Source organism: Vipera berus (genome assembly GCF_964194415.1).
Source record: "Vipera berus genome assembly, chromosome: W".
Lineage (NCBI taxonomy): Eukaryota > Metazoa > Chordata > Lepidosauria > Squamata > Viperidae > Vipera > Vipera berus.
The window spans coordinates 25,295,006-25,313,552 of NC_138210.1; the positions used below are offsets into that span (position 1 = coordinate 25,295,006).

Here is an 18,547-nt window from a genome sequence, read left to right on the forward strand (position 1 = left end):
GAGGTGACAAATAGATTTAAGGAATTAGATCTGATAGACAGAGTGCCTGAAGAACTATGGACAGAGGTTCGCGACATTGTACAACAGGTAGCAACCAAAACTATCCCAAAGAAAAAGAAATGCAAGAAAGCAAAATGGCTGTCTGAGGAAGCTTTGCAAATAGCTGAGGAAAGGAGGGAAGCGAAAGGCAAGGGAGAAAAACATAGATATGCCCAATTGAATGCAGAATTCCAGAGAATAGCTAGAAGAGATAAGAATGCCTTCTTAAATGAACAGTGCAAAGAAATAGAAGAAAACAATAGAATAGGGAGGACCAGAGATCTTTTCAAGAAAATTGGAGAGATGAAGGGAACGTTTAATGCAAAAATGGGCATGATAAAGGACCAAAATGGCAGGGACCTAACAGAGGCAGAAGAGATTAAGAAGAGGTGGCAAAATTACACAGAAGAACTATACAAGAATGAGCTTAACGTCCCAGATAATCACAATGATGTGGTCACTGACCTCGAGCCAGACATCCTAGAATGTGAGGTGAAGTGGGCCTTAGAAAAGCTGAGCAACAACAAAGCTAGTGGAGGTGACAGTATTCCAGCTGAGCTATTCAAAATCTTAAAAGACAGTGCAGTAAAAGTGCTACACTCAATTTGCCAGCAAATTTGGAAAACTCAACAGTGGCCACAGGATTGGAAAAGATCAGTTTACATTCCAATTCCAAAGAAAGGCAGTGCCAAAGAATGTTCAAACTATCGCACCATTGCACTCATTTCTCATGCTAGTAAAGTCATGCTTAAAATCCTACAAGCTAGACTTCAGCAGTATGTGGATCGAGAACTACCAGAAGTACAGGCAGGATTTCGAAGAGGCAGAGGAACTAGAGATCAAATTGCCAACATACGCTGGATCATGGAGAAAGCTAGGGAGTTCCAGAAAAACATCTACTTCTGCTTCATTGACTATGCTAAAGCCTTTGATTGTGTGGATCATAACAAACTGTGGCAAGTTCTTAAAGAGATGGGAGTACCAGATCATCTTATTTGTCTCTTGAGAAACCTATATGCGGGTCAAGAAGCAACAGTGAGAACTGGACACGGAACCACTGATTGGTTCAAAATTGGGAAAGGAGTCCGGCAAGGCTGTATACTGTCGCCCTGCCTATTTAACTTATATGCAGAGCACATCATGAGAAAGGCAGGGCTAGATGAATCAAAAGTTGGAATTAAGATTGCCGGAAGAAATATCAACAACCTAAGATACGCAGATGATACCACTCTAATGGCAGAAAGTGAAGAAGAACTAAAGAGCCTCTTGTTGCGGGTGAAGAAGGAGAGTGCAAAACTTGGGTTGAAACTTAACATTAAGAAAACCAAGATCATGGCAACTGGCCCTCTCAATTCCTGGCAAATAGATGGGGAAGAAATGGAGGTAGTGACAGATTTTGTTTTCCTGGGCTCCAAGATCACTGCAGATGGGGACTGTAGCCAAGAAATTAAAAGACGCTTGCTCCTGGGGAGGAAAGCCATGGCAAATCTAGACAGCACACTAAAAAGCAGAGACATCACCCTGTCAACAAAAGTGCGTATAGTCAAGGCTATGGTCTTCCCAGTTGCAATGTATGGCAGTGAAAGTTGGACCATAAGAAAGGCTGAGCGCCAAAGAATTGAGGCCTTTGAACTATGGTGCTGGAGAAGACTCCTGCGAGTCCCTTGGACTGCAAGGCGATCAAACCGGTCAGTCCTAGAGGAGATCAATCCTGACTGCTCTTTAGAAGGCCAGATCCTGAAGCTAAAACTCAAATACTTTGGCCACCTAATGAGAAGGAAGGACTCACTGGAGAAGAGCCTAATGCTGGGAAAGATCGAGGGCAATAGAAGAAGGGGACGACAGAGAATGAGGTGGCTGGATGGAGTCACTGAAGCAGTAGGCGTGAGCTTAAATGGACTCCAGAAGATGGTAGAAGACAGGAAGGCCTGGAGGAATGTTGTCCATAGGGTCGCGATGGGTCGGACACGACTTCGCAGCTAACAACAACAACAAATCCTTGCCTAATGACTGGTCACGTAGCGACCATTCTAAGTTACGATAGATCTCCAAAAAGGTACTTGCAACCTGGTTCCAGAGTTCTGATGGCCGCATCCCCCCCCCACTGCAGTCAGGTGATCACATTTTGGACACTTGGAAACCGGCTCATATTTACAGCCTTTTGCAAGATCCTGCGGACACATGACCATGATTTTTGGTGGTTTTTGACAGTTTCCAGCAAAAAGCACCCATTGGATAAAATGGATTCGTTTAACAACTACAGCATTCACTCAATAACTGTGGTGTTCGCTTAATGAGTGTTGCAAAAAAGTTGGAAAATTGGGCATGGTCACATGGTGACCTGCTTAATGACTGTCATGACTTACAAATGTAATTCCAAGCTCAATTCCAGTTGTAAGTCGAGGACTACTTGTATAGGGGGATTTTAATAGACAAAAGAGGCACCTTGCAAATGCTTAGACATCTCTTAAAATTCTGCCACTCAAAATGAACCGTACAATACACCAGCTGATTTTTGAAGTGTGGATCTCAACATGCTATACAAAACATGGTGCAGCCCTCAAGCCATCAGAAGTTGTTCACTAAATGTCAAGTGATGCCAATTCAGCAGGCCAGTAGAGTCAAGGTCCTTTAGTCACCCACTTTGCCACCCAGATATATAAAGGTTACAACCAATTCATGGGAGGGTTATTCTAGAACAGAAAGGAATAAAAACAGGCCCTTCACAAGGAAAGCATCCAGCTTTAAGCTCAAGATCCTAACAATCTGCAGCCATTATTAAACAACAGTCTAAAGAAATTGTCCTATAAACTCATTCTAAGGTTCATAATTTCTGCTTTACAATGGTAACACATTTGCAGAGCCCTTGAGAAAGGGAATACCCTTTTTGCAGAAAGCACAAGATATGTAATTTGTAGGTACTATGTTTCCCAAGAAGAAAATACTAGTTTTTTCCTTTCTCTTTCTCTTACTTGCAGAGCTTTACTGGAAGTTATGGAAATCTGCCACTCCTGATACCCCTTACCACATTTTTAAATATGTACTGCTCACCTTTTTCTTTTCGGGGAGCTCCTTATATTTTTTTGAGAGAATCTTGGTTAGATCCAGATTGCTCATCTCTGGATGTAGCTTAGCATACTTTGCTCGCTTTTCCATGAAGAAACGGAAATATGGAGTCAAAGGTTTTTTGGGGAAGTCAGGATGCTTCTGAATAAGGGCAGGAGAGAAAGTAAATAAGGAAAAAATATTTTGAGAAGATTTGTTTTCCCACAAAAAGCAAAGTTTTACTTAATCTTCTTGTGTGTTTTGTTTGTAACGTTTTCAATAAAAGTTGAGCTCAGCCAAGAATTTGGAATAAAGTGATAGCATATTTAAGTAACACCTTCAATTAAACTCAACCATGAAACTCCACTGATCTAATGTAAGCTTTATTTCAGCTTAACATCTCTATGTGACCACACACAGAAATGCAACTACTTCTGAAGATTCAGTTGCTTCTAGAGGAGATGGGCAGCACACAAATCAAATCAAATAAATAAAATACAGTATAAAGAATTTAAATGTCTGTCTGTCTGTTCTGTCATTGCTTTTTGTTATTGTTTTAAACTAGTTGTTCCTAGGCTGAGGTAGGTTACCTTTGTAAGGCAGACCAGCAAACATTGAAGTCTTCCACAGCCTTCCCAACTGTTAATTATTATTGCTACACATTATTTATTAGATTTCTCTCCTTTCATTCAAGAGCTCAAGTTGACATGTATAGTGTTCCCTTCTCTATTTTCCTACGACAAGAACCTGGCAAGATAAGTTAGCCTGAGAGAGTGACTGGCCTAAAATCTCCATGTAAAGCACCTGTGGTATCTCCAATTCTAGGAAGACCAAGATTCAATCAGAGTTGGCAATATTATCCTGGCATAAAGTAGTTCCTACATTCAAAATGCAACACTATAAACCTAAAGGTATGACTAGAATCCTGAATTTAACATTCATCATTAGTAGCAATGCAAGAAATTGGAGAAGTTTTCCATTAAACTGCATTTTTTTTACAAATCATACAAAACATTTCATTACTGTAGAGGCTCCAAGCTTCAGTGAGCATTGTAGGAATTCAGGGGCTGTTTACCATAATTGTAATACCTGTTAATAACTATGCCACTAGTCAGTCATTCTTAAAAAATGGGACTGAGAACTAGTTTTCCACTATCATTTCATAACCAATAAAGAAACCTGTGGCCCCTGGAAACTGCTTCTGGACTTCTTGCTTGAAACTGAAAAAAATGAAAATTTGATCACATAGAATTCCTTCTCTAGAAGAATGGCAGTCCAAATTGTGTTAATATGCATCTATGTAAAAAACAAAAACCACCCCTTCATTTAAAGAATAACTGACACAGAATTGGACATGAGAACAGTTGATGGATTATACAGGTGAAAGTCGAAAAATTAGAATATCATGCAAAAGTTCATTTATTTCAGTAATGCAACTTAAAAGGGGAAACTAATATATGAGATAGACTCATTACATGCAAAGCAAGATAGTTCAAGCCGTGATTTGTCATAATTGTGATGATTATGGCGTACAGCTCATGAAAACCCCAAATCCACAATCTCAGAAAATTAGAATATTGTGAAAAGGTGCAATATTCTAGGCTCAAAGTGTCCCAATCTAATCAGCTAATTAAGCCATAACACCTGCAAAGGGTTCCTGAGCCTTTAAATGGTCTCTCAGTCTGGTTCAGTAGGAATCACAATCATGGGGAAGACTGCTGACCTGTTTGGGGACTTTCACAAGGAGTGGACTGAGGCTGGAGTCAGTGCATCAAGAGCCACCACACACATGGGCTTCAAATGTCGTATTCCTCTTGAACAACAAACAACGTCAGAAGCGTCTTACCTGGGCTAAAAAAAACCAGACCTGGTCTGTTGCTCAGTGGTCCAAAGTCCTCTTTTCTGATGAGAGCAACTTTTGCATCTCATTTGGAAACCAAGGACCCAGAGTCTGGAGGAAGAATGGAGAGGCACACACTGCAAGATGCTTGAAGTCCAGTGTGAAGTTTGCACAGTCTGTGTTGATTTGGGGAGCCATGTCATCTGCTGGTGTTGGTCCACTGTGCTTCATTAAGTCCAGGGTCAACACAGCCGTCTACCAGGAGATTTTGGAGCACTTCATGCTTCCTTCCGCAGACAAGCTTTATGGGGATGCTGACTTCATTTTCCAGCAGGACTTGGCCCCTGCCCACACTGCCAAAAGCACCAAAACCTGGTTCAATGACCGTGGGATTACTGTGCTTGATTGGCCAGCAAACTCGCCTGACCTGAACCCCATAGAGAATCTATGGGGCATTGCCAAGAGAAAGGTGAGAGACATGAGACCGAACAATGCAGAAAAGCTGAAGGCCTCTGTTGAAGCATCCTGGTCTTCCATAACACCTCAGCAGTGCCACAGGCTGATAGCTTCCATGCCACGCCGCATTGAGGCAGTAATTGCTGCAAAAGGGGCCCAAACCAAGTACTGAGTACATATGCATGCTTATACTTTTCAGAGGTCCGATATTGTTCTATGTACACTCCTTGTTTTATTGATTGCATGTAATAATCTAATTTTCTGAGATTGTGGATTTGGGGTTTTCATGAGCTGTACGCCATAATCATCACAATTATGACAAATTGTATGATAAAATACAACATAGGAAAATATGAGGTATATTAAATAATCAAAGTATTACAAGATATGTTGTTTTGTTATGTTTAGACCTTCAAGAAACTATGTCCCACCTATGTGGGCAGAAAAAGGAAGCAGCATCACAAAAAGAAAAAAAAGTAACACTTACTTTGGGCTTTAGCCCTGTCACCTGGAAAAAGAATAGCCCTCAACTGGACACCAAATACATAATTTCCTCTGAATACTGTACTTTTAATTAAATACTGCAGCTTTTTAATGTTTGATGTCTAGGAATGTTTCCAAGTTTGCAGAGTGTGTATTTACTATTCATTATTCTTGCAAAACTGATAAAATAGATTTGTATGTATTCTTGCAATGTTCTAAGGAAAGCAGTCAGGTTGTCAGCAGGTCAGGCAGGCACAGTAAGGAATAGCTCCATCTGGATTCCTTCAGATTCAAGTAATCTGAAAATGACTTAAATCCAGCATGGAGACTGGGTTTGGAATAGCTGTGCCTTAAGTATCTTGCATGCAATGTAATTGCCAATGGAGCAGTTCAATGCAGTTGTCTCTAAGAGAATAGGTTTGGGTATACAGGGCTGCAGAAATTAAGCAGCAGATTCCTGTAACAGAGCACGATACATGCAAGACACTAGGGGTGGAGCTATTTGGACTTCAGCTTGTTTCCAGAACTCATTATCAAAACTTACCAAACGTTTTCAAGAAAAATGTGATTTGCTATATTTAAGAACGATTTACAAAGAGGTCACATAGAAAGGAAATGTGTTTGAGGGGGAGGCAGTCTTTCAAATGATACATCAAGAAATCACGTGAAAACATAGCCACTTCAAAACCAAGTGACTTTCAACTGGCCCTCGCACTTACAACCATTGCAGCATCCCCATGGCCATGTAATCAAAATTCATGTGCTTAGCAACTGTCATGTATTTACGATGGTTGCAGCATCCCAGGTTCATGTGATCACCATTCATAACCATCCCAGCTGGCTTCTGACAAGCAAAGTCAATGGGGGCAGCCGCATTTGCTTGATGAGCGTATGATTCACTTAACTGGAGTGATTCTTTTAAAAAATATGACAAAAATGGTTGTAAAATTGGCCATGACAAGTAACAAAGAATTTCCTTGTTTTGGTTTTCTGTAATATATCATAGAATGAAGGCAGATTCCCCTATCCAGATTTCATCCAACAATTATTTGTAAAGTGTTCAGTTAGACAATATAGTACCATTTGCAAAGACCCACACAAAGAAACATTATGAGCAGGCCTAGGGTAGGGAGATTAACTAAACCAAATTTATCTGTTCTCAGAGAGACCCACCATGTTTATTAATTCTGCACAAATTAATATTCTGGATTTCAAACAAGGCATGAAGGGCAAAGTTATTCTGTTGAATGTCTTCACCAGGAAAATTTTGAACAAGTTCAGCTACATTTCAAATAGAGGCGGCAGAAATACATTCTCTTCATCATCCGCTAATTAGAAGAATGGAATGCCAAAGCAATGGATTATGCAGAGACATTAACTGTAATTCGCCATGCAAATCTTTACAAGGAAGAGGAAAGATCTTACTAATTTTAATGTGCATAATGGGACAAGACTAACAGCATCTGATTGTGGGGGAAATGCCAGCTCCATGAAATTGCTTTTTTTATGATTTACATTCAAGCATGGCCACCCTGGCTTTCAATCAGTTTTAATAAATACTGTAACATGCCTGTTAACATAATTGTAACAATTCTTTCTTGGCATACATTCTGGTATGAGTCATTTTCAATGTTTCACACTCTTAACAGCAATGTCTATTAAAGGTATATTTACTTCTATCTTTAATTCAGAAATAAATGGAACCCTGCCCCTGCCCCATAATACTTAGATAACAAACTATATTCAAAAATTGTACATGCTAGTGGCATTATTTCATGTCACAATGTGACCTCCGATAAACTTGTGATTCTCAATATTCACATCATCCACTTTTACCAATACTGTACAATGAATAGCTACATACCTAGGACCTTTCTAAACTTTCTCCTATTCACATGAATTGGAATGATTTTAATAGCTTTTAGCAAAGCTTACACTTGAAACACAAATATACAATTATGTATCCATGTGCACATCCACAGTAGGGGCACATCTGATACAATTGTTAAGGTGTTTGATGAGGGAATGGGAGGACTCACTGCAGCCAGGTGGGCGTGAACGGGTAGACGTGGCCATCTGAGTGCTGCCAGGTGGGCATGGGTAAGTGGGTGGGGCTGGCTGACGCAAAGGATTAGGTGCAGCCCATTCCAGGCGGATGACTTGCGGTGGTTGGGTGGGCATGGCCAAGTGGACGCAATCACGTCGGTGTGGATGGCTAGGCCACCCAACCAAACAGAGGAAATAGATGAACTTTTTGCTAGTCAGCTAACTAAGGTATGTAGGAAGCACATCACAATAGTAATGGGGGACTTTAATTACCCTGGCATCAACTGGGAGACAAACTGCACCACGTGGAAAATCAAACAGAAAGTAGAGAAGGGAACTAGGGAATTAGCCATATTGGATCTAATTCTCACTAAAAGAGATGAAATGATAGAAGGTGTTGAAGCCACAGGAACCTTGAGGGGGGTGATAGTGCAAAATTGGAATTCAACATTATGGAAGCACAAGCAATACAGTCAAACTAGTGTCTTGGATTTAAGAGAGCTAATTTCAATAAATTTAGAGAAGGCTTAGGAAGGATTCCATGGATGAGAATCCTCAAGGGGAAAACAACTCAAGAAGCTTGGGAAATTTTGAAAAAAAAAAGTCTAGCACAATACCAACAAAGAAAAATAACAGCTCTCAAAAGATATCAGCATGGCTGCACAAAGAACTCTCTGATAAATTGAAAGATAAAAAGACAAGCATAAAAAGTAGAAAGGGGCACATAACTAAGGCACAATATCAGCAAATAGTCCAAGCCTGCAAAGATGAAATGAGGAAAGCTAAGGATCAAAATGAACTAAGGCTTGCGACCAAAGTCAAAAATAAGAAAAAAACTACTTTCAACATGTAAAAAGCAAGAAAAAAGTTAAAGAAATGATTGTGGCAAGAAGGTGACAAGCAACAGGGAGAAAGCAAAACTATTTAACTCATATTTTTTTTTGCATCCGTCTTTACACAAAAGAAAAAAAAACAGTCCAACCTATCAGAAACAATACAATAAAAATAGATTAGAAACACAAATTAAGATAAGCAAGAAAATGGCAAGTGAGCTCCTATGCAGCCTAGACGAGTTCAAATTACCAAGACCAGATGGATTACACCCCAAGGTTCTCAAGGAACTGGCAGATATGATCTCAGAACCACTGAACTATATTTTTCAAAGATCCTGGAGCACTAGGGAACTACCAGAGGACTGGAAAAGAGCTGATGTAGTTCCCATCTTAAAAAAAAGGGAAGAAAGGGGAAAAAAATAGATCCAGGAAACTACAGACCTATTAGCTTGACCTCAATACCTGGGAAGATTCTGGAAAAGATAATCAGACAACAAATCAACGAACACCTACAGGCAAACAAATTCATTACTAAAAGCCAACATGAGTTTGTCTAAAACAGATCATGCTAAACAAATCTTATTGCATTCTTTGACCAAGTGACAAAATTAGTGGACCAGAGGAATGCTGTGGATACAATTTACTTGGACTTCAGTAAGGCATTTGATAAAGTTGGTATAGGGTTTCCTGCCTGAGCAGGGGGTTAGACTAGATGACCCCCAAGGTCCCTTCCAACTTTACTATTGTTAAATTCAAGAGTGAAACCTTTCCAGCAGATGAACTTAAAACATTCCCTCCTGCTAACTTTGGGCTGTTCTTAAGAGTACAGAGAGAGAAAGGGAGAAGAAAAACAAACAAACAAATTTTCTTCACTCTGTTTGTTGGCCAGACAGAGTGAGGGTATATTCTTTTATGGGTTATTTTAAGAAGAATTTTTAGCAGAATTTTAAAATTCTTTTCTCTTTGGGTTAGAAACAATTAACAGTCACATTTACCTCACATACAAAGACTTTGACACACATACAGTATACACACAAAGACAAGAGAACAGAAAAGGAAACAAAAGTCTTAGTTTTACACATCCTAGTCATTCCCATCATTAAGTCAAATTAGGGAAGGCACATCTTAAACATACCACGTGGTTGCATAGAGAGAAAGAAAGAGAGAGAATCACTACCGTATTTCCCGGCGTATAAGACGACTGGGCGTATAAGACGACCCCCTACTTTTCCTGTTAAATTATAGGGTTTGGGCTATACTCGCCGTATAAGACTACCCCTCTTCCAACGCACACCAAATAAAAATTAAAAAACATCAGATTTAATTTTAATATGGTAATTTTAATTCAAATGCTTATGACACACAGGTACTTAGTAGGAAAACTGTTGCCGAAAGGCCACATCTTTGCTGACGGATGTCAAGCCGTCCTCAACGAAGCACAGTCAACCAGCCGTGGAACAGTTAACAAAATGAATGCTTATTCACAGGTCCGAAAACAAGTTGGAAGTCAGCGTTGGAAGCCATACGCCTCCAACGCACATTTTATAGCCGATACATGTCTCGACTCCACCCTTCCCTGTGCAAGCCAACATCCGGCCAGTGCCTATAAACATCCCACCCCTTTTCCGTTTCCCCGCGCGCTCCTGCGCCCACGTTCCCCCGTGCGCCATCCATGGCAAGGTTAGTATCCTGGGTGACTCTTCTCCAAACCCCTTCTACCCCAACCCGGGTGAAAACACTAACGTGCTCCCAGTGTGTGCCTATCCCTCTCCAACCAACTGCCCCCCCATCCCTATCTGGCTCCAGCGGGCTCGTCCACACGTCCCAGGGCCACCCTCCAGCAGTCCCCGGCTCCGGTCCATCTGACACCGACGGAAAACAGCCGGCCCTTGCCTCCAGCGCGCAGGCTATAGCATGCAGTCCCGGCACAGGTCCGTCGGCAGGCAAGGGAACAGCTGGCATGTTTTGTAGTGCCCAGGCTCCCTGTACGGCAAGGCAGACTGGGCTGTCCTCCTGAGTGCCTGCGGGGTCCTCAGCAAAGCCCTGCAACGCAGGCGCGTGCAAATGCCGTGAAGCAGCTGGTCGTCGGGTTTGCAGAGCCAGGAACCGACGATCAGCTGATAGTCGGTCTTGCTGATTACTGGCGACCTCCTCCCTTGTTCGTCGGAGCGCCGGGTCATGGAGCGAGCCGTGTACAGCGGGGGGGTGAATAGGTGAAGCAGGGCTTGTTTTTGGAATGAGACACCCCCCCTGCGTAGTGTCGGGCCCACAGGGCTGGACAACGGACAGCAATTTTGTGATTCCCTCCCCCTTCCTCCCCCCCCATCAATGAGCTGCCGAGGGTGCCTGCGTGTGTGTATGTGTGGAGGGGTGTTGCCTCTGGTTTTTCCTGTAACATCGGACAATAAAACCGCCCCTAACCCTAACCCCCGGCGTATAAGACGACCCCCAACTTTTGAGAAGATTTTCATGGGTTAAAAAGTCGTCTTACACGCCAGAAAATACGGTATTTCTTATTTTCACTTTGAGTACCTTTATTTAGCCAAATTGGTTTCCCAGCAAAGCCCTGAGCAAAGCCCATTTCTCACAAATTTGTCCTGCTTGCTTCCTTTTCATACCATGCAGGACAGGCACTCACCTCGCCCCACACCTTGAGCAAATCTCCAATAAGTGACCTAATTCCCACTGTCAAACTACAGCTAACCATGTTCCCCTTACGATGTGGGGTTCAATCGGCTCAGTCGGGTTCCTAGCAGCACTTCCCAGCTGCTCTCAGCAACACTATCCCTGCTGCCCCGCCTGTAGGTTTTTGGGCTCAAAAAAATCCCCAGGAAGACTTCGGTTCCCTAACGAAGTACTACTGGCCCTTCCTACCTAGGGAACTCCCTGCCGTCACTTTGCAGAACTAAAAAACAGTCCAAGGAGGACCCGCCACAACAGGTACCCGGCCTCCTTCTCTTACCACCGCCTGTCAGTTTTCAGACTTAGGAGAAGTCTGGGAAGACCTGTGCTTTGTGCACTAGTACAGGCCCTTCCTATAGATGAGCTTTGCTTACAGGGCCTTACCAGTTGGTTGCCCCAAATCCAATTGTCTCATTCACTCATTCCATTCCATTTTCACACAGCCTTTCCCTTTTCCCTAACAGAAGGTCCTGCACTCTGGCCAAACCCCCATGCTTTCCAGGGTCTGCAACTTGAAGAGATCCTTTCTGTGGCTAGGAAAGACCAGAGGGAGCAATATCCAACTGTGATTGGGAAAAAGGTCTTCTCACTCACACACAGAGACACATACACACATTTCTTTCACTCCCCTGGGCTTTAAAGTTAAAATTTAGAGGTACTCACTGTAATGTATTGGCTGTTTCTATTAAAATCACTTGCAATGAAGGTGTGATGTGCTGCTTCACTGGAAGTCTGAAGTAACTAGGGGGTGAGCCCAGCACAGAGCCTGGCAGGAACCACGTTCCCCCCCTCGGTCTGCCAGCAAGACACGCTGGAGACCACCTCGCCCTAATGATCCATCCTAGGGCCTACGCAGAAGCCAGCAGCACAAGGCAACATGAGCAATGAGCAACACAAGCAACTCACCATGGCGAAAGTGGGGAAACTCAAAGAGTTCGATGTCACACACCTGGAGAGATGGGTGTCCTACATTTCTCGCATTGAAAATTACCTCTGCGCCAACCAGTTCGGCAAAGACGGACTGAAGGCCACGACTCTCCTCTGCGTGTGCGGCCCAGCCACCTTTGACATTGCTGAGAACCTGGTTGCACCAACGCTGCTCGAGTCCGTCACCTACGCGGACTTAAAGAAAAAGCTCCGAGACCACTTCGAGCCCAAATTATCCATCATAGCATGGAGGCATGCTTTTGAGCAGCAGGAACAACAGCCCAGTGAGACGGCCACAGAATTCATCGCTGCTCTTTGTCAAGCGTCCCGTCTCTGCAATTTTGCAGATTTGGAGGAGAGACTAAGAAACCGCTTAGTCTGTGGACTCCGGAACCAAGAGCTCCAACAAAAACTGTTCACCAAGGAGACTCTGTCGCTATAAGAGTCCTTGAAGGAGGTCATGGTGGACGAAGCTGCCGGAGGGGCCGTTAAAGTGCTGCAGGCCTCCAAAAGCGCAGCAAGCACTGAAGCCGTCCACCACAATGATGCTGAATGGATGGAAGACACCAAATCTGACTACGAGGTTGACAAGCTACAGAAGCACCAGAAGGGACTGCAGCCAGTTGACAAGGCAGTTCCGTTCCTTATATGCATGGGCTGTGGGGGCCATCAACACGCAGAATGCCGATTCCGAACAGCAACATGCCGGGCGTGTGGCAAACCAGGCCACATCGCCGCTGTCTGCCGAGGTTGCCAGAGGGACCGTCAGCAGGAAGATTCATTCAGGAGAGGTACCGGGGCCCCGGAGCAACACCGAGTAGGGTTCTACTCCAGCTGGAGGAGCGTGTTCTGCACTGGTGCCCACCGCCCACTTAAACAGGAGCTTTGACTTCAAGTCAAGCTTCAGGGAGTTCCATGAAAAATGGAACTGGACACAGGTGTTCTGTACCAGCCTGCTACCGGCCCTGCAGCAAAAGCAGGGACAACCCCTTTACAAACGGCAAGAGGCTGGAATAAAGACTGCCAAATTTATTAACATAAAACAGAGCAAGACAAGACACCAACCATGAAACAGGAGCTATGAAACAGGAACTATCCAAGCGGTTGCCTTCAGCAAACCAGCCCTCCCACACATTCCCCTTAAATACAGTTCAGGGCGTGGCCTCTCTCTGCCTCCTTCCGAGGTGCCCCATTGCCTTCCTCTGTTTACTCCTGATTGACTGCCTCCTGCGTCGGGCGTCCTTGAACAGGGCCAGCTGTGGGTCATCTTCATCCACGCTGTCAGGCTCACACAGCTGGGTCTCCGTCGTGACCAAGTGGGAGGTGCCCGGCTGAGGGCTCTGCGGAGCCTCAAGGCCATCATCAGCAAGCTCTTCAACACCCCCCTCCTCCTCCTCTGAGTCGTCCGACCCAACTGCCGAACCCACAGGCTGACCCTGAATCACAACAACAGGCTCAGCCGTGTCCATCAACTCCATTGGAACCTTCCGGCACATATGCAACTGCAGCAACAGAAGGGTCAAACTTCGGCCATCTAACCTGCTCCGCACAGACTTCCAAACCTCCCGAGTGGTGGTCAAGGGCGAAGCCACGTTTCTGGTGAATTTCAAGGGGTTTACAGGCCAACTAGATGTTGTCATGGTGGAAGGCCAACGCACGAGCCTCATAGGGCTCAATTGGTTTGATGCATTCGGCATCCAAGTAACTGGCATTCACCGAACACAGGCGGCAGACTTGTCTTCAGTTTTCCAAGAGTTCGCAAATGTTTTCAGTCCAAGCCTAGGAGAGTACAAGGGCTTTCAAGCTTGATCCCTTGGTAACGCCAATCCGGGTAAAGCCTCATCGAGTGCCTTTCACTTTAAAGCCCAAAATCGATGCAGAGCTGGATAAGCTGGTCAGTCAGGGGGTATTCCAGCCCGTAGATAGTGGGGTGTGGGAGACCCCCATAGTAACACCACTTAAGGCCAATGGAGAAGTATTTGTGCTGACTTGTAAGTACACCATTAACCGGGCACTTCAACAGCACGCGTACCCAGTGCCAGTTGTCAGCCATATTTTGGCATCTTTGCAGGGAGGCAGCGTGTTCGCCAAATTAGGCCTATCAACAGCTGCCGGTGGACAAGGCCATGGCAGCTGCCCAAACCATTGTTACCCATGGGGGGGGGGCCTTCAAGGTCAAGCGCCTACAGTTTGGAGTGAGTGTAGCACCAGGGATTTTCCAAGGAGTAATAGAGCGCATGCTCAAGGGCATCCCGGGGGTCTGCCTCTACTTCAATGATTGCCGGGGAGTCTACAGAAGTTCTGGCTGGCTGAACGGCTTAGAGCCGTCCTTCAGCGGTTCGGCACAGCGGGACTTAAATTAAAAAAAGAGAAGTGCAAGATTGGGGTGCAGTCAACTGAGTTCCTTGGATTCCGCATAGATGCCGAGGGCATTCATCCTGCGGATTCAAAGCTGAAAGCGATTCAGCAGGCCCCAAGCCCTCAGTCCAAGGGTGAGCTTCAAGCTTTCTTGGGCCTTCTTAATTTTTATCATGCATTCCTCCCACATAAGACCGCAGTGGCAGAGCCGTTACACCGGCTCTTAGACAAAAAGGCTCAGTGGCAGTGGACCAATGTCCACGAAATACGTTTCCAGGCAGTCAAATCACTGCTGTCCTCCAACTCGGTGCTCACTCATTTTAATGAAAAGCTGCCAGTCTGCGTCGCGTGTGATGCATCCTCCTATGGGGTTGGGGCTGTGTTGAGCCATTTGTCAGCTGATGGGAAACAGTCTCCCATCACTTATTATTCAAGGACCCTGTCATCTGCAGAGTGCAATTACGCGCAGACTGACAAGGAGGCCCTTGGCCATTGTGGCCGGGGTTAAAAAATTCCATGACTATTTGTATGGCCGCCATTTCACGGTCTTCACAGACCACAAGCCACTTCTAGGGTTGTTCACTACGAATAGGCACACACCTCAGATTATGTCTCCTCGAATGCTGAGGTGGTCTATATTCCTTTCAGCCTACAGTTACAGGCTGATTCACAAACCGGGCAAAGAAATGGGCCATGCAGACGCCCTTAGCAGATTGCCCTTGCCACACGTGGAGCCAGATCAGGCTCCGGCTGCACACATCTTAGCTATACAGGATTTGCCAGAGTCTCCTCTCCATGCTGGAGACGTAGCTGCTGAGACAGCACCTGACAAAACACTTAGCTGTGTGCTAACTTGGGTTCACACAGGATGGGTGGACAAATGTCCAGGGCCAGAATTTCAAAGTTTCTTCATGAGGAAAGATGAGCTTTCAGCTCATAAAGGGTGCATTCTTGGGGGAAGTAGAGTCATAGTCCCCAGCTCGTTAAGGCCCAGAGTTCTTGTGTCTCTGCATGAAGGCCATCCGGGAATAGTCTGGATGAAGGCACTGGCAAGGAGCTACCTTTGGTGGCCAGGGCTAGATAAAGCTATCGAGGCCCAAGTACATGGTTGCTACACGTGTCAACAATCTGGACCAGAGATGCCGCAGGCCCCTGTCCACCGATGGGAGGACACTCACACACCGTGGTCAAGAATCCACATTGACTTTGCCGGGCCCTCTCAGCGACAGCTGTTTTTAATAGTGGTTGACAGCCATTCTAAATGGTTAGAAGTTGTACCAATTTCCACTATGACTACTGCTAGGACCATCTAGGTGCTGCGCAGAATATTTGCAACACATGGGCTTCCAGACGTCTTACTCTCTGACAATGGGGCTCAGTTCACCGCTTCAGAATTCCAGGCCTTCCTCAGGGCAAACCTCATAAGGCATGCCACGTCGGCTCCCTTTCACCCATCGTCGAACGGTCAAGCGGAATGCATGGTCCGAACAACCAAGGAATCCCTGAAAAGAATTGTCACAGGGGATTGGCACCACAGACTGGCCGATTTCTTACTCTGCCAGCACACAACACCCTGCACCGCCATGGGCAAGAGCCCAGCCGAGCTTTATTGGGGCAGGCGTTTTGATCACCAAACTGGACAGGCTGCACCTCGACAGAGTTGCCTCAGACACGGCACAGCCAAAGACACCAAGAAGTTTGCAAGTGTGTGACCGGGTCTGGACCCGGAATTACGGGCAAGGGGCTTTGTGGGTGGCAGCAAAAATTGTTAAGGTGTCAGGACCACTCTCCTACGAAGTGGTCCTGGAAGATGGGCGAATCATTCGCCGGCACATTGATCAGCCGCATCAGCAGCTAGCAGATCAGTCGCTGACTCAGGACTCCCAAGAGGGCCGAACACAGGGCCCGCAGGACAGCGGTCCAACAGAGCAGGTTGCATGCTCTGAAAGAACTCTTGCTCATGGTGACAGGGAAATGGCCATAGAAGAGTCTCCTCCGGACACACAGACTGTATCCGCTGATCTGTACAGGCAAACTGCACTGGCAGATAGTCCTGCAGACCTTGCTGCACAATTGGACTTTGGTTTGGGCTGACCGGGACTGGCCAGCCAAAGGGACTTGAGTCACTCAGACTCCATTGAACCTCAGAGTCCTGGTCTACCCAGCCTGGCAGGCAAGCAGGTAGACCAGGAGGTCCCTGTAACCCCTAGACGTTCTGAACGGTCAAAAAGGCCGCCTAACTATCTGAAAGATTATGTCAAACAACTGAGAGTTTGAACTATCTAGGGGGAAGGGGTGTAATGTACTGGCCATTTCTGTTAAAATCACTTGCTTAATGTCTGATCACTTGCTTAATGTCTGACCTAGATTTCTGTGTTATGTAACGGTTGCTGTTACTGAGCCAGACTTGCTGTCTCCAGGCTGATAATTAGGTTTGGGGCAGGAAACTTCTATTTTAAACCTATTGGTCGCCGCCTAGAGGCCAACCGTATAAATAGCTGCACAGCAGCCATTAGCTTGCTTCTGTTCTGTTCTGAGTTAATACACTTGTTGCTGTTTCAACACATCGTCTCACTTAATGCCTTTGAACCAAAAATACAACACTCACCTTCACCTTCTTTCCAAAGCAACCCTTGAGCTCAAACCCCAAACTCCCTTTACTACCCTGGCTCCACATGGGCAGGGCCTGGGAAACCCATCCACAGACACAAAGGGGTCTGCTGCCGGCAAGATGGGGCTTACCAATCTCAGTCCATTGGAGAGGTTAGCTTGGAGTCCCATTCTGGGGTGCCAAAATTGCTGGATGAAAAGTCTTCATTATGGTTCCATCCAAGCCGGGGATAAACAACATGGCGACTGCTTTAGGAAGAAGGTTACAGTTTATTGCGGACAAAAGCCAGACAGAAAGATGGATCCAGCACAAAAGGTCTGACCACATGTGGGGAGTGGGTTCTTACACCCCATGGACTCTATTGTTTGGTTATTTCCTGTTTCAGGGTTTGTATTTCCTGCATCACGTATTCTGACCTGAGTCTAGGTGTGCCTTTCTGGTATTCTTGATGGTTGTGGGTTAATCCTATTATGTCCAAAGGTCATATCCTGCTTTCCTGGGGCTGGAGTATGTAGATGTTAGGGCTTTGTCTTCCTAAGCTAGCTCCAACCTTCTTGATGGCTTAAATTTGCATGTCTATAGAACTGGTTTTCTGCTTGGGGGAAGGAAACCTGAGACTATTAAGAAAAACTGTCAATGTGGATTCTTGACCACGGTGTGTGAGTGCCCTCCCATCGGTGGACAGGGGCCTGTGGCATCTCCAATCCGGATTGTTGATACATGTAGCAACCATGTACTTGGGCCTCGATAGCTTTATCTAGCCCTGGCCACCAAAGGTAGCTCCTCACCAGTGCCTTCATCCAGACTATTTTGCATAGCAAAATTTCACCAAATTGCGGGGAATCCAGCCCCTCCCTTCCCTACCAGATAGCAGAGCAAAAATGCTCTCTTCCACCAAATGGGGGGGGGGGGAATCCAGGCCCTCCCTTCCTTGCCAGGGATAGCAGAGGAAAAATGCTGTTTCACCAAATAGGGGGGGAATCCAACCACTACCAGATAGCAGAGGCAAAATGCTCCATTTCACCAAATTTGGAGGGGGAGGAATCCAGCCCCTGCCTTCCCTGCCAGACATAGCATAGTAAAGATGCTCCCTTTCACCAAATTGGAGGGGGGGGGATCCAGCCCCTCCCTTCTCTGCTAAAGATAGCAGAGCAAAAGTGCCCTCTTTCACCAAATTGGAGGAGGAGGAATCCGGCACCCCCTTCCCTGCCACAGATAGAATTCTCT

The 18,547-nt window shown here is 45.4% G+C and overlaps 1 protein-coding gene across 1 annotated transcript in view; it reads right to left on the reverse strand.

Moving 5' to 3' along the window:
- The window catches only part of LOC308676209 (nucleolar transcription factor 1-like), a 243,248-nt gene that overhangs the window by 196,197 nt on the left and 28,504 nt on the right, over window positions 1-18,547 (reverse strand). Inside the window, exon 5 of the mRNA XM_081341986.1 lies at window positions 3,091-3,246. Coding sequence (XP_081198112.1) covers window positions 3,091-3,246 — 156 coding nt within the window. The remainder of the gene's footprint in view (window positions 1-3,090; window positions 3,247-18,547) is intronic.